Genomic DNA, 26,979 nt, shown 5'->3' on the forward strand with positions numbered 1-26,979 from the left:
TGAAGGGGAAGAAACAGAAGAAAACCTCATGCTCCATCTGTACAACCAGCCCATCACCAGGCAAAGAGGAGCTCGGCCGTACTTCCATGTTCATTCACTTGCCATGCCAAGAAAGCAAGTAATAAAACAAAGGGTAAGAATGAATATGCAAACTGTCCAGGGATATCATTGAGGGAGACCAATGATCCTGTCCATGAATGGAAGAGGATATCTGAAAAGCTCAGAGGGGACAGAATTTCTCAATTGGGATAGAAAGCTTACTGAAAACAATCCTGTTGCTTTTTTCAGGACTCTTCCCGAGGAAATAGAGGGGAAAGCAGTGTGATGCTAAGGCCTAGGAAAGGAATAAATGCTCTCTGAAAAGCTCTGAAGGCAAAGCTGCCAGGGTTGGAAGTAACAGCATGCCCAGCTGCCTCCCTGCACACACAAACCCACATGCACATTGAGGCTTTCCTCTCAGTTCCAGCCCTCCACAGCAAATAAGTTTGAATGACATCCTGCTGGGGTGCACAGGGGACACTGTCCTGCCTGCTGGACCAGGGAAAGCTATATCTCGAGATGCACAAAGGCACAGATGCAGCAGCTGAGGGGGAAGGCCTTACAGAGATTAACATGTTTATCTCCTCGCTTAAGTCTCTTACTGGCCAATGGTTTCAGTCCGATGGCAGCAACAGAACTAAAAATAAGAACTTGGGCATTACCAGTGACTCACCGTGTCAATGACACCGTGAGGGATCACAGAGAAACCTGCTCCCACTCCTGAGCTTAGTATTTAATGGTAGGAAATGACTTCCCAAAGAGACAAAAACAGGGAGACACATCACTGAGATCTCTTCATTTGAGCGATTCCAGGGCTGGGAGAAAACCTCTTTGAATATTCAATGGCTTTAAATAGATAATCCAAGCAGACTCAGACCCAAATTTCAGGTTAAGTACCCATGCCTCGGAGGGAAACTGAGGCTTGCAAGAGAAGGGTTAGACAATGCCATCAGACCAAGTCCAAACTTCCAGAACAAGAATATTCCCTGCTAGAGGCGAGGCTAACTGCTGCCGGTCCTGATTTCTGTCCAGATCATGCCTCTCCGCAAGTACACCTCACAGGCACAGTAATTCCTGCATCTTTTGTTACAAGAGCTGTTTGTGCAAAGAAACGCACACTAGGAAAGTCAGCACCACAGCAAGACACTATTTCAACTGAAGAACCCCTTGCTTCCTCCAAAAAAGCCATGCTACCCTTAATATCAAATTTTAGCAACTTAGCCATACAGCAATGCAGTGGAATCTCCGATTCCCTAGCCAGACTACTGGAAATGAGGATCCCAGAAGTGCAACTGTATGAGCTCAAAATCCTCCTGGAACACTGATTCCCCTCACCCTCTTCCCCAAAGGCCACAGCTAAGATAAAGCCAAATTTTTTTGATATCTCTAGGAATAAAGAAATCACTTCCCTGGTACTACATTGGTGCAAAGTTGTCCAACAGCAAGCTCAGGAGGCTCCTGTGCTATAACACTGCCTGTCACTGCGCTTCTACTATCCTTTTTCTGCCCTGTTTCCTAATGGCCCTGCATCCTCTTTGCTTCTGATGCTGGCGCAAGCATTCGTGCAGCAGTGTACTGAACTGGAGAGCTGAACTGATCCATCATTAACCTGGTTCACAGTGTAACTATATAAAGAATTTGTGCTAGCGCAAGGAGGGAAAAAATGGTCAGGAGAAGGGCTGCATCCTTCAGCGGCAGAACACGGCTCACACTGGCTGCAACTGCTCATGCAGCTATTCAGTGTGATTTCACTGCCCTTCGCTACAATACTCAGAGAATTAGTGCCCACAGGAGTTTTATGTCAGCCCATATGATGTTCTTGTCTTCTGACTGCATTAGTTTATCCCTAATTTCTGATCCAGCACAAGAGAGAACTGTTCATCAGAGCTCCTTGAGCTTTTTCTCGTCATATCTCCTGGCACTCATATAAGAAGTAATCATTTTTACAAGAACAGAATAAAGATCAATCTTTACCATCCTCTCATCATATATTGAAGGAAAATATTCCATTTATCAGATTAAAAGAAGAACGAGAATAAAGTAATTTGTTTGAAAATCCCAAGGAGTCAGCAGTACAGCCAGGGCCGCAACTTGGGCGGGCATAGATTTTGCACCTAAAAGAACGAATAATCAAAACCCAATGACATAATACCAAAAGATCACAGGAGATCTGGATTACGGTAATGCAAATATGGCACTGCTATTGGGACAGCCTTGCTTTAGAGACAGGCTGTTCAGCAGCTAGTGGTACACGCCAATTTCCCAAAAAAGAAATTATGCTGTTGGCTACCGACAAGCAGAACCAAAGCCCTCACCAATGAGGAAAACAGACAGTGTCTGATATCTGTCTACTCCTCTTTAAACAGATGTACATAAAACCAGAGTACCCTTGTTCCTGGACACAGCAAGTAGGATCTCCTATGAACACACAGAGTAATCCTCTCTCTTGTTCTAGCTGCTGAGGAAGCCAGCAAACACAAATTTGTGTGATCTGAAGTTAAAAGCAGAGACTGTTAAAGCTCCAAAATTGCCCTACAAGGATCAAATGGAGACTACAATCAAGAATTATTCCAGTATTAAAATAATAGCAAACTTGAATCTATTAGTAGAGAAATGGAAGCTTTCAAGGTAAAACCATATAGTGAGTAGCAGATCTAGAAAACCTCATCACTGCCTGCTTATGGGAAACACTGCTATTATTGCATATATATGTCTCCACATGCAAAAAAAAAAATAAATGGCAGGGATTGCACCAGAGGAGCAAAGAAGGCAAAGAGAAGTCTGTGGAAACCAATGATCAAACTGTCACAGTAGATAGGGGAGGTAGGAGTTTCAAAAAGGAGAACCAGGAGACAACAGCAAGAACAGAGGCTGACAGGAAACACTGCATCAGCATCATGCCAAAGGCACGATGCACTATCGTGGACCAAGATAAACCAGTTTTGCCTTCTCTAATCTGTTGCACAGTGAAGACATTGCAAGCGTTCAAACCAGAGAAGAACACCCAGATTACCAGGGAAAGTGTCAGACAGGGTTCTGAGAGGGCTATTCTGTTTTATTAAACAACCGAGGTCCTTGCGTAGGAGAAGCTGGGAGAGATCACTCTAGGCAGTCTGAGGAGGCACAGGGCAATGTATATCAGAAATATATACCATCAGTGCTATGGTGCTTTCCAGTATTGTCTGTTTGCTGCCAAGTTTAAATCTGTTTCACCCTGTCCCAGGCAGCTACCCTGAGAGAGAATCTCTTCAGTGACTTGCCTTTATCATACTAAAATGCATCCTTGATTCTTAGCTACTGGGCAAACTCAGTTTTTACCTGTACAGTGATCAGACGCTCTCAGGAATATAATTTGGGCAAAAAAAGAAATGAGTCATATTTAGGCAGAAGTATAATGCAGTAAATATATTTATTTACTCAGATATTTATTCTACATCTTCCAGTGTTCATCAGCATAAGTTAAATCTAGCTGTTTCCCTTTGTTTCTCCCACTACTAAAAGGGCAACAAAACCCACAAAAGGCATCTTTATTATTTCTCCTAAGCATATGCTGAAGCATCATATAGGGAGTAGCCTGCTTTGCAGGAACACAAATGAAAGCTCAAGATGGTCTGCTCTTAAAAACGTTGAGGCCCAGTATTGCTCTTTGTCTTCTCACAGATATTGCCCACTCAACAATCTGACGTGCTTTGGTCAGGCTCAAGTTATTCCCAAACTAGGAACGGAGACAGACAAAATGGGAAAAAAGAAGAAATAAGAAGAGGGGTATTGGGGATTTCTGTCCAAATTTAACACCAAAGGTGAAAAAGCACCTGAATGCGTTTACTTGCTTCATGCCAACACAGCCAACCAGTGGTGTGAGTGAAAGAATTCTGGGCTGCAGCACTGAATGACCAAGTCAATGAAGAAGCAGAAGAAAGAAAATATTTCATTAGATCCTGTAGGCATCACACATCTAAAATAAAATCTACAAAGCAATAGAACTTAATTTCTATACCCCGGGGGGCGGGGGGGGAAAAAAAAAATGCTTTACAAAAAACTTGGAAGTTTAAAAAACAGCAAAATTAATGTATATGCAAACTAGCAGTGACACATCACAGCCGTGATTACAGAACACAGAATGAAATCTGATTCCAAAGGATACCCACAAACTTGACTTCTCAGCAATACTGTGTATGCCAGACAAATTACACTCAGAAGGAACATGGATGCTCAGTGTATCCACCTCTGAACAGAGGAACTGAAGAGAGCAAGTGGTAATTACCAGGTTTGAGTTTTAGCACACACATTACTACGTTAAGTTTTGCAATTGCTTTTTCCTCCCTTTGTTAATATTATAGCTTAGGGGAGCCTTCGCAGTATGATTTTTTCAGTAAAGAAAGCCCAATCTTTTCAAATACAGGAGGAGAAATGAACAGAACAATCCCTGCACTTCTGGGTCCAACTCACCAATCTTGGCCTTGCAGAAATGTACAGCAGGAAAGTGAGACCTGGAAAATAAAATCAAGCCAAACAGCACATGCACAAACCTGGCATCATTCAGTGCTTTTGGCAGCCAGACTATAAAGTGTGTTGCACCAAGAGCTGATTTCCTCCTCTCACCCTGCAGCAGCACTGACAGCCCCACGGGCAGCCTGCCCCCTGTTCCCAGCTCTATCAAGGACATGGCAGCGTGGTGCACAGCATCAGTCTCATCTCTGCTTTAACCCAGCCTGCTACCAATGCTCCTGCATGCCTTCAGCATCAGTTCCCGAACTCCCCATGCAACCAGCCCAACCACGTGCCCAGGCACCCTTCAAGCAACTGCATGCTCCTACAGAGTGCTTGGTTGTCCCCACAGTAGGGCTGGAGGGCAGGGCTGCTAACATGTGGACTCCATCTTGTGTGAAAGGTAGATGAGTTATCTCCAACGGAAAGATGCAGCTGCTAGAGCCAAGGGCAAAGTGGCTTGAAATGCCTTCCCTGCAGCATGGAATATGTTTCAGGAGCGCCCAGTGCCACCCTTCTCCTCAGCATCGCAGATGAGACAGAGGAAGCACCACCATGCTGCCCAGTCAAGCCTACTGAGCTCCAAGCACTGGGTCCTGCCACAGAGTACAGTTAAGAGATGGCTTACTGGAAGGTGAAATCCATTTAAATTACTGAAGGATCTGATACTTCAGCTTGAAGTAGCAGCCATAGTTTAGAGCAGGCATGTCCAACCTGTGGCCTGCACGTGGCCCAGCAGAGCTAGTAATTAGCCCTACCCTCTGTGCTATCATGGTAGCAGCTGTTCTCTGCTGAGAGGCCCGGCTCAACCCCAGGTGTGCACTCATCACTCAGCAACAACCAAAACATCGGCCCAAGACAATTCCCCTTCAGTCAGTGAGGTCCAGGCAAGCCAAAAGTTTGGATACTCATGGAACAGAGCCAATAAATCGTCTCCCTCCAGCCTTCTTCACCAAGCAATACTGCCTCCAGAAGAGAAGAATCATCATCTTGATATGAAATGATCTTCTGTCTGCCCTAAAATCCCGTCACACCACGAAAATCCTCCGAAGGCACAGAATCCTATAACTCCTGAAACTCCTATTTCTTAAGAACAACGTAGCACAAACAGGAGTAAGAGAATAAGCAGAGAAATCCTTTTCAGTGAGGACAGGCAAGCCAGTCCCATATCAGGGGAAGCTATTCCAAGCCGGCGGTGTGCCATGGCAGGCTGTTGTGTCTCAAAAGGAAATTACTAGCACGGACATGTGGGTATAGCGCGGAGTTGGAGGATGCTAAGGCTGGGAGATAAAGGGAGCTTCTACTTCTGCAAACTGTCCCTGTAGTGCCTGGTTTATTCACATGAATAAGCAACATTGATGCAATCTTCTTGTGTCATTTTCTAAGCAGGAATGCGGTGGGAACATTTTTTCATATGTTTAATCCAATATAGTCGCTGCAAAGGATCCCCTTTCCTTAAGCAGAATTATTCATGCAATGAAAAGCAATGCATATCTGTCCCAACTGAAAAAGCACATGATGCGGAGGTGGTAACACACTACAACACAAACATAGACAGATGAATAATTATGTGAAAAAGTTGTTTTCCTACTGTACACAACCACTCTGTGCTGCTGAGTCAGAGCTGCTCCTTCTAACAGATGTGAAGCTGGGTCCTGCCACTGTTCGCCCTGCTGAGCCTTGGGAAAGCAAAGGCCTGCTATGGGCTTGGTGAGGCTCAGCCCAGGAAGCTGTGGCATGGTGAGCCCCAGCCCCACCAGTCCCCATCTGGGCCCCACGGGCACGTCTGCAGGAGAACAGTTTCCTCCAGGGCCAAACACACACCGCTCCCCCTGCTCCAAATCAAATAAGCCAAGAACAAGTATGCAGCCATCCTGTCATTCTGGGACAATCATTTTTCTGGCTAGCTCTGCACTTTTAGGCTGCCATTTTTCATTATTGCTAATAAGCCTCATTAATAAAAAGCTCTTAAGCACAAGACCATTCCTAAATGCAGTTTATGTTGCACAAAAGCAATGCTCTCATTGTGGCAAGGGCAGTAGGGAAAGAAACAGAGTTTGCCTTTCCATAAACACTGATAATTCACAACCAAGTGCAATTTGCCCTTCATTTGGATTCACAGTTATTCCAAATGAACTGACCATTTAAGAGAGGGATGGCTATAAGATCCCCAGTTTTCAATTAAGGTATACTTCATGCTTTGAAAATAAGAACTTGGTTTTAAAACATAGCATTAGGAAACCAAAAACCTTTTTCATTTGAGACAAACTTTCAGAACTTTTAGGGAGTCAGCAATCACATCATGGATTTTACAGTTACGTTCAATATGCAATCACATCCTTAAATAAGAGGCACCCAGGCGACTCCAAGGAGCAAGCAAACAAACATTCCCCTTCCCCCAGGCAGCCAGACTCAGGAGTGCGAACTCCCTCCAGCCGACAGCCTGGCACGGCGTGTGCTCCTGGAGGTGTCAAGGGACGGCTGGACATGCCTCTCAATTCTACAAAGCTGCAGTGTCACTGAGCACAGAAGCTGGCACGCTTCTCCCTGGCACAGTCAGCCTGGACAGCAGTTCAAATCCCTTCTCGGAGAAGCCCTTGTCTGATTTGTTTCCATATTTCCACAAAAACCGCGGAATCGCCGGGGCTTTCAGTTACGTACATCATTTACATTCCTAAGAGTTGTGCACTGAATTGGCTAATAACTTGTAATATCATTTGCCACAGAGAAGGTGTGAAATTACACTCTTCATGCTTTCGATTCAAATACTTCAATCAACTTGAACTTCTAGCCCCGAGAGAAGCTCTGTTCGTTTGGAGACAGCCAGCATAACACCCCCAGAGAGAAGTGGAACAACATTCAGAGCTCCAGTGTAAGAATTTATTTCTATGTACCTGCTACATCTAGGCAATCCACAGGACTGTGCTTCATGTCCTCCTTCATAGCACTAATATCCTCTTTCCTACTAGTTACAAAAATGAAAAAAAAAATAAACAACCAAAACATACTTTCTAACTCTCTTTTACGGAGATCTGCGCTACGTAGCTTCTAAAATTAGCATCACAGGATGCTATGTTCTTGAAGCCTTCCCTTTACTATCTTCTCTCTACTCCCCTTACTATAGGGGAAAAAAGAAAACAACAACAAAAAACCTCTACAGACCCACTGAAAATTTTATGTCTTGGAGGCCAAAAACTTACATGCAACAGTGCTAGCATAGGTCTACATGCCAACATTAGTCCTCAATAGCATTATATTTTCATGGAATCCCAGAATGGTTGAGATTGGAAGGAACCCCTACTGATCATCTAGTTCAATCACCCACTCAATCTAAAGATGAAGGAAAAGCTAAAGTGAAGACAGACACAGTTTCCAAAAGCAAGGAAAGTCAAGCCACAGCGGTCAGTTCTCAGAGCTCTTAAATTAAATACTCCTCATGGCCAGACCACTAATTCATTTTGTCTCACATTCCCTAACCAGCAGTGGCTGAAACCTGCTAATTCAGGTAGAACAGAATCAATTCAACTTACAACATGCTGGAACGTTAGGACAGCCACATGGCAGAAGAGACCAATCGAAAAAAGCTCCTGACTGAATGCCCTTCTTATATATATATATTTTTTTTCCTATCATAGGAATATGATAGCAGAGATCACTGTCGATGCTGGAACCCAATCTCCATCCCTTTCCTCATCTTCCACTCTCCTGCTGTGGTGCTAGGAAAGCTCTGTCTCCAGAGGGAAGCATGAGGCAAGGGAAATCTTGTATTCTTCCCTGAAATGGAGGACAGAGCAGTTGCAAATACAGAAGACAGCGATCCATGGTTGTTTCAGGACTGCCCCAGTCACCTCATACAAAGGAGAAAAGAGATTAAACTCCCAGTGTGAAACATAAATAACCTGAAGAAGTAAGACCGTAAGCCTTCTCTTTCTAAAAAGAATTCCTTTTCACATATGCTGACTTTAATTACACACGAGTTCCTCATCCCTTTTTTCAATCTGTGATATGTGTCTCAAGGCAGCAAGTTTGAAATGAATTATTGAAAAGATAAATTTTCAATTTGTTGCATAACCAAGTTTGTCTCTTATTATGGAAAGGGCACACAAGAACATCTAACAACTTTCTGCAGCACACTTTAATTAACCTTTATCACACTCCACCCCTCCCTTGAATTTTCTTTTTCCCTCAGCTCCCCCTCACACGGATACTCCTTCCCACAGCCCTGCAGCATGCTTTCTAACTGCCCGCTACAGACAGCTTGAATCCTGCTGGTTCACACAGAAGCAGTACGCCTGGCACATACATTATTAAGCACAGAATGGATTTCTGGACATTCCCTCCCATTTCTTATTCCCTACTCAGAACCAGCATTCAATTAATGACAGCTCTTCAGCTCTGTCCCGTAACTTCTAATTATTCCTTACTGATGAGCTAACAGTAATCTTCTTAAACCCATCCACTCCTTGGGTGGCAAAGGATGTTACATTCTTGAAGACTTCATGCTAGCTTGACATTATCATATGATCAAGAGGGTTTGCAGCAGTGTACCTTGTACATCTTCAGCTTCGTTTGGAAAGACTTCAAGCTTAACCATACATTAAGGCCAGCATTTCTAAGTTCTCTTAGAGGTAGGAAGCCATGCAAACATGCTGATCAGTTAGCTTAGAGACACAGTGAGCAAGGAAAGGGAACTGTTTCCTGACAGTACCCCATGATCTAAATTTTCACAACTGGCCCAATTACTTAGATCCTTAAATGAAGCCAATTTTAGAATTTATCTGAATTTTCATCCTATGATCGCTTTTATTTTCACTCTCAAGTAATGCTGCTGAATTTAGTTACAAATTATACATTTCTTGGCAGTGCAACTCCTTTAGATCTTTGAGATCCAAGTTCTCATGTTTGCTATCTCATTTTCACCCCTTCCAGAGAACAACACACTGCAGCTGTTACTGCCCCAGTTCCTGCAGCTGTGGCCAACACTCACCACTAACGTTTTCTATCCAGGTGATTCCTTTCTCTTATTATGATTAGTCTTAACAAATGCATCCTGTTCACTGTCACCTATGAAAAAGCCTTCTGTACAAATTGCACTTACCTCCAGTCTTCAAACTCCCTCTTATCACTTGGAAAAACAACAGAACAGTAGTGAGTCCAAGCTCACAGACACAGCATGCCAAACACTGTGTATTCCAGCACTGTACCTCTTAAGCAATAAGCAAACCAAAGGGAAAAATAGTAAAGGGAATATGCAAAAAATCCTCTTACAGTGCCCATTGAATTAGAGGACTCTAGTCAAGACTATATATTTTTGCTCACATTATTTCCTCCAAAATGCCCACAGTCCTTTTTCTGTCTATGCTCTCCACATTGCTGTTACAGCAAAGAATAAGACTTGGCAATAATTCTTAACAAGTTAGGAGAAGAGTCCAAGTGCACTGGTAAGTGGTAAGCACCTTCAAATTTGCATCTCCTGGTGTGTCCAAGTGTAAAACAGTGCTAACGCTTGCCTGCCCAATAGTGGGACTGGGAAGACAGAGAACATCAGATGCCAAATTGCTCAATGAAAGAATAATGGCTATTGAATTGTTAAGTAGATGGTGAGGGGAACAGCACAGCAAGACTGAGAGTAAGTGGCTAAAGTGAAAAAAAAGGAAAAAAAAAAAAAGAAAAAAACACCATTGCTTTCCTACTCGTCTCGGGTACACATAGCGATCTTGTGGTGCAGAGGAGCAAAACGTAGTGAAGAACCTTCTTTTATATAGGGGGAAAAAAGTATATTGGGAGGACAATGGAGGAAGAAATGGAAATCTCCCCTGGAGAGCAGGACTAACCATCCATTCTTTCTCAAAAGCGAGCAAATCCTTAAAAAAAACTTGGAAATACCCCACCTGAAAGTGGAAGCTCCTTGCATTACACCTCCACCTTTAACAAGGCAAGAACTGAATCGATAAGGATCCAGGCAGGAGGAGCTATACAAGCTCCTTCTCATACAACCTAGATACATGAATGTTCAGAAGTCACCATCAGGGCTGTCCAAGACTGGAAAGCTTCAGCATCCAGCCCCCAGTCTTCCACCACAATGTAACATCACAGTGAGAATCTTAAATAAAATGCCATACTTATCACTGGTCATCAAACAGGTGGATATCTCTTGAATAAGTCAAGGAAATGTAGTTTGAACCCAAAAATGAAGCTTGGGAAAGAAATGAAAGCACAGAATTTCAATGTGTTCCTAACACTGGAATTAAGCAGAAAACCTCTTTTTGCTGCATGAGATGCAGCAGTAGGACCTGTGTCCACACAGCATGTCAGTATTCACTACTTTTCCAGCTATTCCAACCAGTTGAGAGAGGGAGGAATGCTGGAAACCCTGCCTTGATTCTGGTACCCTAGGTACTCTAGGAGCCAAGTAAACACAATATCTTCTTGGGGGCATAGATGAATGGCTCCGCATCCAAGTGCTGAGTAACTCCTCTCTAAGAGATAATACCTGTCAAAATAGGCTCTTCCGACAATGAGATGAAAAACCAAGTTTCAGGGGATTAGAATAATTAAGAATTAAAAAAAAAAAAAAGGCCAAGCCGTCTATTTTAAGAGCAAGTTCCCTTTGCAATACTAGGATAACTTTAAACTAAGCAAAGAAAGCTGTAAATACAGAGCTACCAGGAAACCTCACAGAGAGAAGGCTCGAAACGCGGATGTGTCCAAATCCAACATCACATATAGCAGATGTGCTATATATACAGAAGAGCAAAATGTACCACATGTCACTAAGTCTACCCAACAGTCAAGAACATGGAGAAGAGGAAACAAAAAGACACTGCAGAAACAAAAAGACACCGCAGCTGCCTGTGGCCCCAGAGGAGTCTAAAAGCTTGATCCTGTACTTTAAGCTATTGCCTAGAAACAAGCTAGCAAAATGTCTTTAACAGAAGTTAGCATTCAGTAAAGTAAGTTTGAATATAAGGATTACTTAAAAAACACACACAGAGTGGTCTGTAGGCACTGCTAGCCCTGAGGACACCATCTAGCTGGGTACAGTGTCCCCCAGCCCTCCCACAGCCACTCTCCCCTCTCTGCAGCTGGCAGGGCCCCGCATGGCCCTAACACCACCGCCAAGGCAAGGTCACTGTCCTTTACCATGTCCCAATAGCACTAGGCCTGAAAACCAAGCTACAGTTCCCTGCTGCCTCTATCCAAAGGCTCTCCGGGCTCTGCTCCCCACAGCCTCTGCCAGGAGGGTGACGCAGGTCCCATCCACACAGCACAGCTCTGACACAGTGCGATGCACTCTTCTCAGCAGCGACTCCAACCTCAAGAGCCACACTCAAGCAATCTCTTCCCCCAAAACTTGTCTGGAAATCCAGTGCTTTTCCAACCCCAAAACCTCAGTAACTCCCTTTAGAAGGGCTCTTCTGAGCTTCATTTCCTGATTTGAAGAAAAGGAAAGAAAAGGAATGGGGCAAGCTGTGATACTGAGAAGGGAACAACAGCCCAAGAAAAAGAGGCAGGTGCTCCTTAAACCAATACTGGCACCAGGGAACACACACTGCAGGCCTGTGGCCTTGTTCAGCTCCACAGTGTTCCTGTACTGTGCTCATGCTGTGCAAGCTGGAGATAGCTGCCATGAAGATCAACTGTTCTCAGGTGCTCAGGCAGCAGATCTGGGGTGGGAGGCAGCAGAGGCGTATAAAAAGAAAAAGCACACACCTTCTGCTCTGGTCTGCCCAGGCCTTTGGCAGCAACTCAGTGCAATCCAATACGTCCAGTACAAGGAGCAAATGGCCTGTTAGGGACAGCTCTGTGTAATGACAAACAGCTCTGCAGCACTGACATCCCTATGTAGAAAAAAGGATAAGGCAGAAAAACTCCAAGACACCCAAGATAAGCCTTTATTTCCTCTCTCCTTTATTTTTTTTTCCCCTTTTCTCTCATTTTTTTTCCCCCCTCCTGGGCCAATTCAGTTTCAGCACAACACTCAGAGTGGAAGCTCGGTGTTCTTTTCACAAGGACTTGAGCTGCAGAGTCATTGTGCTGTCTCCCTAATCACAGGTGATGCAGTAGGAAGGGACTCTTGTCTCCCATGAGCACCATTACAACAGAGAGATCAGGCACGCTAGCAATGAGTTGGGAGTCCTTTATACGTCTCAGTGACATTTTCATCACCATAACTGGCCACGGGTAGAATATCCCAGGAAGCAAACCCTAAAAATAACTTCTTACAACAAGTCAGCCAGTCCCCTGGCAAAAGGGGAGGGAACACTGCTTATACATGGTTTGCACAATTCAGTTATTGCAAGAAGGACAATGAATGCCCAGACAAGCAGGAGAGAAGGAAAACAGAGGAGAAAAAGCAGGTGGTGAATTACACAACTGTTTCTCCTGCATCACCAATGACTTTCCAAAGTGGTAATCAAGAAATTGAGATTGAACTTCATAGCAAAGTCTGCCTAGATTACTCGAACATGCAGCAAGGGAGATAATCTTGCCTGTTCAGCACCAGCAGAAGCAGTAGAGCTCTCCCACAGCTGCTGTCTTTGCAGAAGAACATGGGTGCTGTTCCAAGTTACAGCCCTGCAAGTCCCCATGAGGTTTCCTGCTTTCCAGCTACCTCGCTGCAGAAACCAGAGGGTTTTTCTCCACCAGAACATCCTCAGAAACGCATTGCCAGGAACCACAAGAAATACCACAAGAGCTCCCAGTCACAACAGGTCCACAAGCAGCCTTTCCCTGCTCTTCCTACTCCTCCAGTGAGTGGGGCTGTCAGGCAGTGAGGCACTGAGCAGCCACACAGCCATGGCTGACAAGTCCTCTGTGATACTCTGAGTCATGTGCAGAAGCTCATTGGCTCTGAATTGTAACAGGACATCCTGTATAAGAAATGAGTGTGCAATGAAGGCGTCCTGACGGGAACAGCCCTAAGCAAACACCTGGTGAAACTGTGACAGAGAAGCAAGGAAGGGAAAAGCACGACAGGATTTTCCAGTTCCGAGGCTGCTGCCCATTTTGCTTTTCCAGCTGCTGAGCATCCCATGCAGGCACAGACATGCAAACTCTGGGGGGAGGAGAGGAAGGGAGCAGTGACCATCCGCACCGTGCTGCTGCCCCTTCTCCATCCTCCTGCAGAAAGATGCCTTTGTGAGAAAGTCTGCCCAGGCTGTGCTGAGGACCCAGCCATGACTGCAGGCAGAGGGCTGGCTCGCACTCGCTCCCTCTTGATTTACAGAACTTCCCTGCTAACAGCTGCATTGCAGATGAACCCTCTTAAAGTGGACATGAAGTGAGAGAGGCAGGAGGGCACGGAGCCACTCTGAAGTGCTGTGGCCACACAGACAGCTCCTCTGGCACATGGATGGTGACTGACCCCAGGAAGAGCTCCAGCTTCTCCACCTCAATCCAACTGCATACAGAGGGTCCTGAAATACACAGAAGAATCTCACCGAGGGAGCTCAGCCCTGGGCAGGAGCTTCTTCCTTATCCCCATCGCTGCTCCCAGCAAGTGCCAGCGGGTTCAGATGGAGCAGCTGGTGAGCGAGCAAGGTGAGCAGGCGGCAGGGAGGTCCTAGCAGTGCCAATTCACTGCACTGCAGGATCCAGGAATCCAGAGATAGACAGAAGAGTATAAATTCCTCTGGCTCAACAGTGCTGGAGACTTCCCTGTTCCCATTTCATCCCCCACTGCCCCTTCAGATAAGCTAACTTCATAGGTGAGACCTGAATTGCATTTTCAACGTAAGGAAGGAGTTTTCACTGTTTTTCACACAAGAAAAGCCTCCACAGTTAACGGTTCATACTTCATCAGGGAGATGAGCAGGCTGAAAAGCCTGTTAGAGCCAAGGAACTTGTTGACCATTTGTGAGGTGGTGGCAGGGAAAGCTTTTGTAGCTCAGCCTCAGAACTGTGAAGATGCAGAGCATGCAGAGCCACAAGGAGTTAATAAGGCAGAATGCGCTTCCTTAAAGCTGGGTAACCAGCTCTGCAGCAACTGCTAGCAGCAGCCAGAGCCACCTGCACTTGTCAGCAATATTTGATAATGGTTATCAAGAAAGCAAACCACCTTGCTCCTCTTTTTTTCACATCTCTGATGCTCAGCTTCACTGTCTGCAGAAGAGAGGCATGCTGCGAGGCTCCCTGTCTGCTGCTGTTGAAGTGCTTCCACACAGAGGACGAGCTCCTCTGCACCAACCACGTTAAGTGCAGGGCTAATTCAGACATAGACAGAGATGACAGCGGATCATTGCTCAGCACTAATCAGGCAACACTGAAAATTTTCAGCCGGACGACTTCCTAACAAGCAGTAGGCACAACACAATATCCTAATCTGCAGAGCTGGCGGATTCTAGCCCAGATGACATTCAGATCAGACCAAAATGGGCAGAGCTGGAAGCCACTTCTCAAGCCTGCAGTCCAAAAATCAGGAATATTTAAAGTAACACGAGATCTATGAATCACTGCTTTGACTTGCACCAAAGAAGCACATCCATCATGCACTGGCTTTGTCCCTGCATTGGCACTACTTATAAACCAAAGCTGTGCAACTTTAACACTTCTAATCTCTCCTACACAATCTCAACAGAGGACATTTGATATCCAAAGCTTACATGGAGAGGCCCCGAGGCAGGCAAAACTAAACTTAACACCATACCACCTCCCTGGGCATCACACAGAAAGGAGTCCTGCTTGGCATCATCGAGCCCCAGCTCAGAGCAGCCTTCCCGATGAGCTTTGGGCATCACTGAACAGAACTTCCTTCTTCCATATCTACTTTTTTTTTCAGCCATCATGGGCGATTTCTTGGCCCATCACCCATGAAATGTTATATGCTCTGATAAAAGGGGAGTGGAAAAAACAAGATACACATTTTCAGAATGACAGCCGCTCCACTACAGTAGAAATGCTAAGTGTATTTGGCAGGCACTGGAGACCAATACAAGAAGAGGTTTAACGAGCTGTTTTCCCTGCAAAAGCTTCCAGAGCACTCATGCTATTTGAAATGTGTATCTAATGAGTGTGGCCTAGAGAAAGCACTGGACTATCTCCCTCTCAAGTCAAATCTCAAGGCAGGTGCCTGAAAGTAGACTTCCAGCTGTAAGCACACCTGCAGGCTCAACACACGTGTCCTGGAGCAGCAGCAGCTTCACACACCAGCTATCTTCTGCTGGACAGGTAAGGAAAACCTCACCCAGAAGCGAGCCCAACTGCAAGATCCTCTGGGATTTAGGGCACATCTGGAGCAAAGTAACAGCTTTGGAAAATAAACTCCTTCAAGAGAAATCGTGGTAAAACTCACCTGCTGAGCTACCTGATGCTCAAGAAAAGGAAAGCACGATGCCTTTAAAGATTGCTAGCTCTTCTCCTTCTTTTTCACCTCAGATTTGGAGCTGCTGTGTCAGACCACTTTTCTCACTGCTTCCCTGGCATTGAGAAAACCCCCTCCTTGCTAGTCCACATCAACTGGCTGAGTGCAAGTGACACTGCAGAGCAGAAGATAAAGCACCTCCAGATGCTGCTACTCCAGCAGACAAGTTGCAGCCTATCCCAGATAATTGCCTACAAGCAAGCAGGAAGTGAAGGGAGGGAAAAGAATCCTTTTCACAAACTTCCAGGATCTGGCTTAGGTGCCTTAACATCCTTGTTCTCATTCACAGCCCTTGCTCACAGGAACTGAAAAGTCCACTGGCAGTTGGCCTCATAGGAAAGACATATACAACTAATTTTGATATATATTAATTTCTCATTTCATAAATCAACATTTTTCAGTAAGTTGAAGAAGCCCTTCTAGAGAGAGACTAGTTTTAATTACCATAATTCTATCTTGCTAAATCCATAGGCAAACATGTTAGGCTAATATGCGTATTGCTGGCCAGAGTATTGTTGGGCAAGATGAGGTTTGTCTCTCCCAAAGCAAACTGCAGAACGACATCCTGCAAGCTCATAGCAATGCCACGTGACACCACCTTCTGAGCGATGGGACACTGAGATGCACTGAGATGGGCACTGGGTGCAGACACTCCCATGCTCAGCTCCTTGCTCCCCAGCCAGTTCCATCCCCTAACTCTAGGTCAGTCCACATAGCAGCCAATCGGCACCGACAACAGCAGCACACAGGGGCAAGACCAGCACAAGCACTAATGGTGCTGATGCGATTTTGCATCAGACACTTTTAATGACAGCAGCCTTGTACTAACAATAACACCCGTGCAGGCTTGGATGGGCTCACGTTCAATAGCCAGAAACCTGCAGGCAACAACAAAGCTCAATGATTTGCACCAACTCCGACGCAGAAAAGCTCCGAGCACAAGGTAGGCAACTGCAGCTGTTTGTGGGTGTAAGGAACAAAAGAAGAGACTGATACAAGAAACAGAGTCTCTTCCCACTTTCTACTTTTCAGCTATCCAAATAATGCAAATCCTACCAGTAAAAGCAGGATGCATTCACCCCCCTCTCCAGCAGTACCCAGTGCTGGGTCTGGACACTCAGGGGCACAGACAGCAGGAGGAATGTCTGTCCACACCCCCCCACCATTCCGGTGGCTAATGGATAGCGAGCCTGGTATTTCTCACTAGGATGCTGTCCTTCGTTAATACATCATCACCCGCCCTCCTCCCTCCCTTCCCGCCTATGAGAAAGTTTAATCCTTTGGCTCACACGCATCTGGTAAATTTTTCAGTCCCTGTTTGCCACAGTCATCATGGCAACAGCCCCCAGAGATAAGACAGCAGCACTGCCCAGCAGGCGCGGCTGCTCCCAGCTCCCACCGCCATCTCGTGTGGTCCCGCTGGCCTGCCAGAGCCATGCCTGCACCCAGCCTCCTCTCTGTGGGCACCTACTTTCCCCAGAAAGGTGTTGGAATTGTCTGTGTTTTTCTTCTACATTAACTTGATCTTCATTCCCACAGTGGCGACTGTCTTCTCCAGCACAACTCTCAGCTCAACTTCTGGGACTCTGACAGAAGCACATTAACAGCGCTTCAGGAGATGGTATGTTGGCTACCAGGGAAAAAGGAGCTTGTGTTTAACAGCTAACAAGCTCTGGCTTCCAGCACAGAGGAAGTCCAGGAGTCCAGCCTTATCCCAGTGTGCCTGCTGAGGAAACCTCAGCCATGGGGATAACAGGACACAGCCCAGAGCATGGTGAGCTCACAACAGGAAAAACTGGATGGAAGCACCAGAACAGCAGTTCACTGCTGCCAAGAGATGTGTAACTCACACCCTCAAGAACATAACACAAAAGTGCTGAGAGTACAGTATCACGTCCATATGCATACATGCGTTCTCTAAAAGGTCATCATATTTACTCATCTTAGAGATGGGGAATTCTCCTCTTTGCCTCCGACGCAACCTGGTGAATCAGGCTCCAACACACAGAGCAGAGCCATGGTTATCTCCTCCTTTCCTGACAGGCAACAAACATTTACCAGCTCTCCTGACATCCCTCAACTATTCTCAGGGTTGTCAGGTATTCACCACTTGCACAGCCACTAGCTTCCCACATCTGCTCACTTGAAAGGTAAAAGCAACAAGGATTCTGCAATGCCAGCTGGGAAGGAAGGAGGATGAAGCAGTATCACTAGAATTACATTTGCAGTAAAAGCATTATAGATGTCTAGAATTACTATTAATTGACATGTCAGAAAACTGAACATTCAAAATAAGCTCAAAAATGAAAACAGAAAGAAAAAGTGAACTGGGGAGAATAGGTAGAAAAAGCTACGAGGAAACAAAATCTTACAACTAAAGACTCAGTTTCCCCAGAAGGTTCAATCCATGCCCCATTATTCTTCAGCAACTCTCAGTGCTGAAAAGGCACCTTTCTATGATGCTGCCAGGCCATTTCTTCAGAAGTGTTCTACCACTGTTCTTCAGAAATCATACAAGCAGCCACACTAGAATGCTTGAGCAGCCACAAGAGCAGTACGCAGTGATATTTAAGTAGATAGTCGATCTAAGAAGGTAAAAAAGGAACCTGCAGTCAGCCTAGCTCACAGGGCCCCAGAGGAAAGGAATGGGAAAATAAAAAAAGAAAGCAACAGGGAACAAGCCACCACACCTGAAATCCTAGAACAGGTGACAGGCAGGAGTTAACAAAAGGGGGAAGACACCTTGGTTTTAAGGGTTACATGGCAGACAGATGGTGCTCAAAGATGGCAAAGTAGAGAGAGATTTCATTTTACACTAATGTGCTCTCCTCTTAAAAATTCACCCAGTTTACAGGGTCAGAAAGAACAAAACAGTTTACGGGAGTGGAAGAGGACAAAGCTACCACTGACCTCTCTTGAAAACAGTTGTGTTAATAATCCAACATGTCATGGAGGCTGGAAGGAGAAAAAATATATATAATGTCCAGAAATTTCTTCGTGATTCATGGATGGATCCTCTCTGGTGGTGATGGCTTTAGTACCATCCAGAGAAAGAGTTTTACGACACTGAAGTTTCCACGCTATGCTCCAGAAGTAACAACAGCCACCACCAGCTCATGCACTGGGCCCTTCCTACAAGGAATTCTGGCAGCTCTGCCTGCCCCAAACATTCCCAGGGACTTCGACACCCCATTCCTCACATGAGGTACACCTGGAAATATTTCCACCATTTGCTGATCAGGGCAAATACTCTAGAACTGACAGCTTCTGGACACACGCAGGAATTACTCTAATCACTACTCTGCCCCACACAAATCCAGCTTACATCATGTCAACAAGAAACCAGACTCTCGCCAAGCCCCCTTCCCCACACTCACACTGTGGCTCTGGGAGCTCCTGCCCAATCTGGGTGCCCACTGCCACCCTCCTTATTGTTAATGCCGGAAATTTAATACTCAATGTGACCACAGAAAAGGCAGACACGAGCTGAAATCCTGTCTGCTCTGTTCCAGATCCTTTATAAAATATACAGTGTAAACTGAGAGGCAACCTGGGGTAACCCCAGCCATCACTGAAATCCACAGTGGGAGGAAGCCAGCTTGTGGCTGCAGGATGAGCTGTGCTCCCACTCTTTTCACCTTCCAGCCCACCACCTCCCTTGCCGATGCTGCCCCATGTGCTCCATTACACCAAGGCAGGTGAGAAGCCAGGCTGGCCCCCTGCATTCTCCCACTCCCTGTCCCGCTTTCAATGTCCTCCTTCCAACTCCCAGCCAGGGTCTCTCCTCACACACATCCATCCTTCTCCAAGCAGCTCTCCAAGGGACCTGTCCTCCAGTGACATGTACTGGCTGAGCACCCTCCCAATGGTGTTGCAGGCTGCTGGGGAATTTTGGGACTGCAGCATATGATCCCCTCCTCACAGCCCCCTCCTCATCTTCCACCCTGCTGCACATCACTGCAGCTCATCTGTGTGCTCCCAAGACAGAGCGTCCCTCAGCCTGCTCACAGAGAGGAAAGGGGAGAAGCATGAGACACAAAACAGTACTTTGTGAGTGCTTAAAGACCTGTGGTAGAAGGACAGCTCCTCTCCCACTCCAAATGACCAGACCCGATTTGGCTGCTCAGCAAGCACAGCTGAGCAGCCATAGCTTGATCTGCTGTCCTCTGCAAGAAAGAATGCTTTCCCCCAGCCCATCAGAACATGCAGGCAGAGGACACCTATCTCAGGACATTCTCAAGAGCTCAGATCTGTGACTCGGCCATCTGTGACCAGCACACTGCAGCCACACACACTCACAGCGGGCTGCAGTGCAGCTCTGTGCACAGCCAAAATCCATCACACTGGATTCCTTGAGGCTGGAGGGCAGCCCCAGAGCCCTGACCCGAGGGCAGACAGAGAGCAGTTGCAAAGTGTATCAAAGCAGTGGGTGGTGAGTGATGCTGCTAAACTTCCTTTGTAGCACACAAGCTCAATGTTTGAGCAGCCAGGAGAACTACTATTGACATCTCCAGAAAGCTGAAATCAACAACTACTCTGGAACTGAAAGCCTAGGACGAGAGCTGCTTAAAAACCAAACAGAAAACTGCATTAGAACCATCAAGAGTGGTTTTTTCCTGGTGAGATTTGATACACAGAAGTAATTCCCTGCTCCTCCCACAGTCCACATAATCTCTTGCAGGAACAACAACAAAATAGCTTGGTAGGCTGCAAATTTTCTTCTAATTTACAAATTTGGAAACATGGAAAGCAAGGAAGAAATTCCACCTTTATATTCCACTGTGCTCTTCACAGGCAAGAGCAAAGGCACAGCAGGGAGAAAGCAGCAAAGAGATCTTACTTTCCAAATAGCTGCTTTGCATTTGTATTTCAAAAGCTGTGACAGGGGTTGAAAGATACTGATTTTCAGCAGCAAAGAAATATTAACAATACTGAGGTAATATACATAGAGGATCCCCACATATACCAAAAAAAGGGGCCAAGAATGCTGTCCTTCTGCATGCGCTGGTAAGATCATTACATATGGTTTGGTATAAACGACATGCTAAGAATTATTGCAGGATCGAGCTCTGCCTACTTCGTTCCAGAGCAGGACTATTTCTTCAAATACATTCTGGATGCATACTCTGAAAACAAGTGACAACTGGGTTTCTCCATTGCCAGCCCCACGAAACTCACTCTTACCCAAGACACCAACACCAGTCAGTCAGAACCTGGACATTTCCCTGCTGCCACTGCAGCCTCTGCTTCTCTCTCGATCATTTTGACCACTGTAAGGAATCTGAATTGCTGCCCAGGAACTGCATTCTACTTGCTAGGAATTTTTACATTGAAACAAGTACTCTGGTGTCACCCACAAGATAGCTTCCAAAATAAATAAATAAATAAATAAATAAAAATAAAAATCACAGCTATTACTTCCATCTGCCCATAGCTCTCGTAAGAGCTTGGGCGTTCAGTCCCATAGGAATTTCGGATGTCTGAGGCACTGTATTTCCCCATGTGCAATAACCACTGCTCTTACGTACATCAGCTGTATGCTGACTAAGGTAAAGTCCGCTTCCTCTCCCTTTCCACACACATTTGGCCCCTATTTAACATCAAAGTTCTTGGCATACTCCTCACCAGGCAGTCTTAAGCACCAACACAATATAAATAATAACAAATACTTCATTACAGACCAAGTATGAATTTTAATCTAGACCAGCTCTGATTAATATGATTTAATAAAAGAGAGAACAGACATCTGAAAACTACAGACCAAAAAGAAACAAGAGACTCTCAACATCAGATTTTGTATTTTACAAAGACGAAGCTTAAAGACTGAAGTTGTTCTCTTTGCAGACAGCAGCACCATTTGCCATCCTTGCCTTCAGAGAAGCCCCATAACAGCACCACATCTCTTCATCTCTTCATGAGAACAGTTTTACAAGCAAGCCAAGTAACAGAATCCCTTGAACACACACCATTTACCCTTGAATGTTCCTCTCCCTCCTTCCCACCTACCTGCACCAAACTACCAAGCATTTTCCAGTCAGCTAACTATAATTTCTTCACCAAGACTCTTGAAAATCAAAGGTAACACAAAGTACAGCAAAAGGAGAGCGAGGCTTTGTTACCACTTCCCTGGACATAACCAAAGGGAAGCACTGGAAAACCAAAACTTCCAAGCAGCCGCAATGGGCTGTACTCCTCACCAGCAGCACAGTGCTGGCTCTGGAAGCAGCAGCGACTATGTCAGTTAGTTCAAATTCTGCTGGAGAAGGCACAAAACATCAGATTTAGCCACGTTTAAGTTGGAGAGGGGCAGCACACCCCTGCCCAGGAGACATTCTATTGCTGTGACCCTGGTGCAGGATGCAGGTCTGGAGGGCGGTGGGCCCACCAGCAGGCAGGCATGCAGCCGGGTGTGCCGCAGAGCCCTGGGTGTGCATGCTGCCAGGCAGAGATGTGGCTTCCCCAGGGAGAAGAGCCAGCTCTGGGAAAGGAAGCATCAGGCAACATATAGCCAGGGCACTGCAGAATTAACGCCGTAATTCTCCTCCTGTGCAGACAGCTCTATAAAATGCCTTTCACCAAGACTTTCATTTTCAGGTTGCTGAATCGAATCTCTCTGATCACTGATTTACAGCTGCAATGTCCAAACAGCATGCATTTTTCCTTCTGTGCTTTAAGCCCTTTTCCAAGGTGAACTCACTAAGTTCCTATCAAAGCATTTAGTTCCTTTTCGTGTTAACCTCTCAAGCTATCAGCAAACACAGCTGTGTAACTGAGGAACCCATATATTCAGCTGAACTTACCATCCACTTTCCGTGGCAAATACAGGTTCTTTAGGCCTCACTGAGACTTCAAGGAAACAAGCGAGATCAGTCGCTTTTTGTTTCTGACATTCTTCCACATCAGCAGAAAGCCATTTCATTTCTTGCCTCTCCCCACAGCTGTGATCTAACTAACCAATACCTTCCTAAGGATCCATTGCCAGCTGCCGCAAGTTGGTTAGCTGAGGACCAGTTTAGTACTCTCAATCTATTTTCACTGACAGGAAGGTACGAAAACTAGAAGCTAATTCAAAACATGGCTGTATTCACCCACACATCTCCTACTTGCTGGATCATAAAACTGTCATCACCATAACACAAAATACAATTAGGATCTATATATTGCTCCCTCCGTAACTCATTAGGTGCCTAAACACTTAAAAAATGACTCCATCAGATCTGCTACTTCTGGGCTTGTGCTGGTATGTTTATGAATTTTGTTTCAATGCTATTACCCTGCAGTTTTTTGCCATTCTCTTATCTCCAGTGTTAATTTCAGTATCATCTCCTCTGCATAGAAACAACTTTTCCCTTGCAATCAGTTTATCAAGCCAATTCCTTCCTTCCCTGAGGTGCCTTGTTGCCACTCACACTGAGAAGATGGCTCTCCTGAACTTTTTGTCCTCACTACAGGATGGTCAGGGAATATGGCAAAGAAAACACAGCATTAGTGGCCATCAGCAAAGCAGAGGTACCTTCCAAACCTTTCCCATACTGAGCTGAAGAGATTGGATACGTCACCTTCACAAGTGGCCACTGTCATGTGACCATGGAGGGGCCACAAAGTCACTCAGGATCTGCTGCCACCACCCAAACAACACACAGCCACACCAGCTGTTTCCCAGCATGACTTCATTCAGGCTAGGTATACTGAAACAACAAATCATCAGGTATACCTCCACAAGGCACAGGTGTGGGGCAATCAGCCTTCTCACCCTGGCACTTTCTGCTTCTGATACTACTTCTCTGTGTGACTACAGTAAATGAAAATTCCTTGCCACTCATCAAGCCATCTCATGTTCTTATCATCACAGTTCATATTTTGGTGCAAGTGAGAATGGATATTCCTTTTTCTCCTCTTTTTTAAGCAAAAACATTTCACTTATAAATCATATATAAAAAATCCTCCCCACCTCTTTATGCCTTCCATTTCTCCGTTTACCCCCTTGATAATCCATTTATTCAGCTGGCAGGACAGACAGGGGCCTAACACATCCATTTTGTCAAATCTGAATGGCCTCTAAGGACTGAGATCTTCTGGAAACATTCTCTTCTGGCATCTCAACTTGTTGCACTCTGCTTTCAGCATCCTCTACTACAACTCAGTTGCTCTTGTCCTTTTGGAGAAGGGGAACCTCATGGAAAGAACTCCAACCCCTGCAAAGGATTCCCCATGCATTAGGAGAACACACTCCCTACACAAGCAAATACACCACCTTCTGTGTGTACACATACCTCTGGGAATTGGGAAACCAGCAGCTTAGGAGAAAAGCTAAGGTTGTTTCTCCTTAAAACAGCAGTCTAGTTTCAGCTTTTAGAAACCCTGGAGCTGAAGAATGCAAGCAACACTTGTTCTAATTCATCAAGAAGTCAAATTCATTAGATTGCCCCATGCAGCCTATTTCTGCCTTAGGAGGCAAACCTGTTAGCACCCAAACTCCCTCCATCTAAGTGCCATACAACAGGAACAAGGTATATAGCATTCTTCCTTCAAACAAACCAACAAGCAACTCCACACCTGTTCCGGTAAGGCAGACCTCCTAGGCAGAAAGAGCGTTCAGCAAAATCAGTCTGTGACAATCCCCTTTACCGGGAGCGACCAGAGCGCACGAAGGCAAGTTCTCTGTAAACTCACCTCTCCTTTGGCTCACGGGAGAAAGATCCCCCAAAGAAAAAAAACCAACATCACTAAGTATCCATTTCCAGATACAAAAGATGTTCGATCATACCATGCTAACCTCCTTTTAATCGCCTCTTTGCCACATAACTCAATTACTTTGTAACAGATGCATAGTGTCCCAGACAAACAACTCCAGATCTGTTTCAACGGCGGCAAAATGTTTTCTATTTACGAGAGGACCAAGAGAAGATCTGAGGCACTAACCTCTGGCTGACAACTTTTTGGTGTTGATGATTTTTGCAGCATATTCCTGTGATGAACTTTTCTTGACACATCTGCGGACCACGGAGAAGGCTCCCCTGGAAAAGAAATGAAGAGGGCAGGCGCTATGAAACAGAAAATAGGAATGTAACAGCAGCAACTTCTATCCCCAGAGTGGACTAGATTGAGGACGGTACAGAAGACACAGAGGAGGGAAACAACACACAGGAATCCAATGGACAGTGCATGCTGCCTGCTGAGCAAATCAGACCTGGTACATACGGCACTCAAGCGCCCGCCTGAAGATGCCTCAAGCCCCCTCACAGACAGAACAGCAACACTGGGGAGGGAGAGCACACAGGCACAGGGACAGAGCACGCGGGGACTGATGAGTGGAAGACAAGCAGCCCGGAATGATGTGGCAAACAGCAGCCGTGAGCCCATCTCCCAAAGACAGTGGCCCCAGCAGCTACATCAGACAACCGGGATGCACTCTGCCCACGTTCGAGTGCTCGGTCACAAATCCCTGCACCACCTGGCAGGAGGTATTGGCTCCCTTCCATCTGTCTACCCACCTGAAAAGGGGATAAGCATGTACCTATGAATGGAGTGAGTAGGAAGCTACGAGGCTTCGTACATTTTCTCAAGCTGGAACTATTGATATTATTACAACTACTCCAAAGAGCCACTCGGAGAAGAGGTCTGAGAGAGAGGGAAGAAGGATTTCTGTGAGGAAAAAAGAGATAATACAACAGAGACCAAGGTGAAAAGACAGGGACTCAAAGTCTGCAGGACTACACAGATGAGCTCTCAGTGCTGTCCCTTCTTTAAAAAGAACAAAAAAATAGGGTGGGAAAAGAATAACAACTGGCTTAACAAGAAAGGTTTGGAAAGGAGAAAAGGACAAATAAGAGAAAGCAGGGAGATAATTCCAAGTTCATTTAGAACAGGAATGTAATCCCACGTTCACGGACAAACGGACATATGTAGCTATAAGAAATGGGATCAGGAGCTGCGCAGCGGCCCCATGCAGCCCTACAGCCGGGCTGACACGGCTCGAATCCTCCCGACACTGCAGTTCTGTCCCTGCTTCCCCTTCCTCAACCTCTACCTACAAAGCAGCGCGCAGCAGTGGGAGCGCGGGGCCCGGGCTCGGTGACACACAGCCGCAGCGGCGCGGGGAGGGACGGGGACAGGGAGAGCCGCAGCAGAGCCCGGCAGCTGGTGCAGGAAGGGAGGGAGCGGGGAGCAGCGGCACCGGGAAGCGACGTCCCCGCGATCCCGCCCCGGCTGCCCCCGCGCTGCCTCCCTGCCCCTCCAGGTCCCCCGCGAAGCCCTGCGCTAGGGTGCAGCAGCAGGTCTGCCAATGCGGAGACAAGTGCGGAGGGAGGAGGAAGGGCGAAGCGCCGTGCAGCAGCACCTGGTCCTTTCTCAGGGACAAGGAAGTGGGGTCGAAAGCATCGCTGAACGGCGGGGACGGTGCCGGGTCCCGGCGCAGAACGCCTGGAGGGAGCGGCAGCGTGCGGCGGGGAGCAGCACCGGGCCGGGGAGGGCAAGGGGGGAAGAGAGGAAGTGCCGGGGTGCAACAGGAGCGCGCAGCCCGAGGCAGGCGGCGGGGACCGGCAGCGGTTCTGCCGGGGCAGCAGGGCTCGGAGAGGAGGATTACGGCGACTAATCTCCCTCCTCCCGCTCCTCGCGAAGAGCCGAAAAGCGGCTCCGGGCCGCGCCGGCAGCTGCCGCGGCGGGCGGGCGGGCGGCGGGGCGCGCGGCGGGCTCCGTACTTGCCAAGCTCCTCGTAGAGCTGGTACTCGTCGGTGAAGCGGGTGCACGTTGCCGTGGTGGCCATGTTCGGGCTGCGGAGGCTCAGCGCCGCTGGGGCATGGGGCGGGCGACCGGGACGGGCCGGGACGCGCGGCTGGGCGGCCTCCCTCCGGGCTCGGCGGGGCGGCGCGGGCTCCCCCGCGCCCGGCTCGGCGCTCCCCGCTCCGCCGTGCACAGTCACCGCTCGCCGGGGAGGGGAAGGAGGCAGAGCCTGGCCAGCACCGCGAGAACTGGCTCGGAGACACCCCGCGCCGGCCCCCTCCCTCCTCCCCTCCGCCGGCCCCGGCCCGCCGCGGGGTGTGGCCGCCGGGGGCGCTCCCGGGGCCCCGCAGCGACGACGGCGCCCGCGG

The 26,979-nt window shown here is 46.9% G+C and overlaps 1 protein-coding gene across 9 annotated transcripts in view; it reads right to left on the reverse strand.

Annotated features, from left to right (window-relative positions):
• The window catches only part of CAMK2G (calcium/calmodulin dependent protein kinase II gamma), a 111,506-nt gene extending 84,805 nt beyond the window's left edge, over nt 1–26,701 (reverse strand). For all 9 annotated transcript variants that reach the window (XM_042818609.1, XM_042818607.1, XM_042818608.1 and 6 more), the window contains exons 1-2: nt 26,590–26,701; nt 24,812–24,906 (exon numbers count right to left, since the gene is read on the reverse strand). In XM_042818609.1, coding sequence (XP_042674543.1) covers nt 24,812–24,906; nt 26,590–26,654 — 160 coding nt within the window. In that variant the 5' untranslated portion in view covers nt 26,655–26,701. The remainder of the gene's footprint in view (nt 1–24,811; nt 24,907–26,589) is intronic.
• Nucleotides 26,702–26,979: the final 278 nt, after the last annotated feature.

This window comes from Centrocercus urophasianus, unplaced genomic scaffold (genome assembly GCF_019232065.1).
Source record: "Centrocercus urophasianus isolate 14NV4802_14NV808 unplaced genomic scaffold, USGS_Curo_1.0 seq_17, whole genome shotgun sequence".
Taxonomy (NCBI): domain Eukaryota; kingdom Metazoa; phylum Chordata; class Aves; order Galliformes; family Phasianidae; genus Centrocercus; species Centrocercus urophasianus.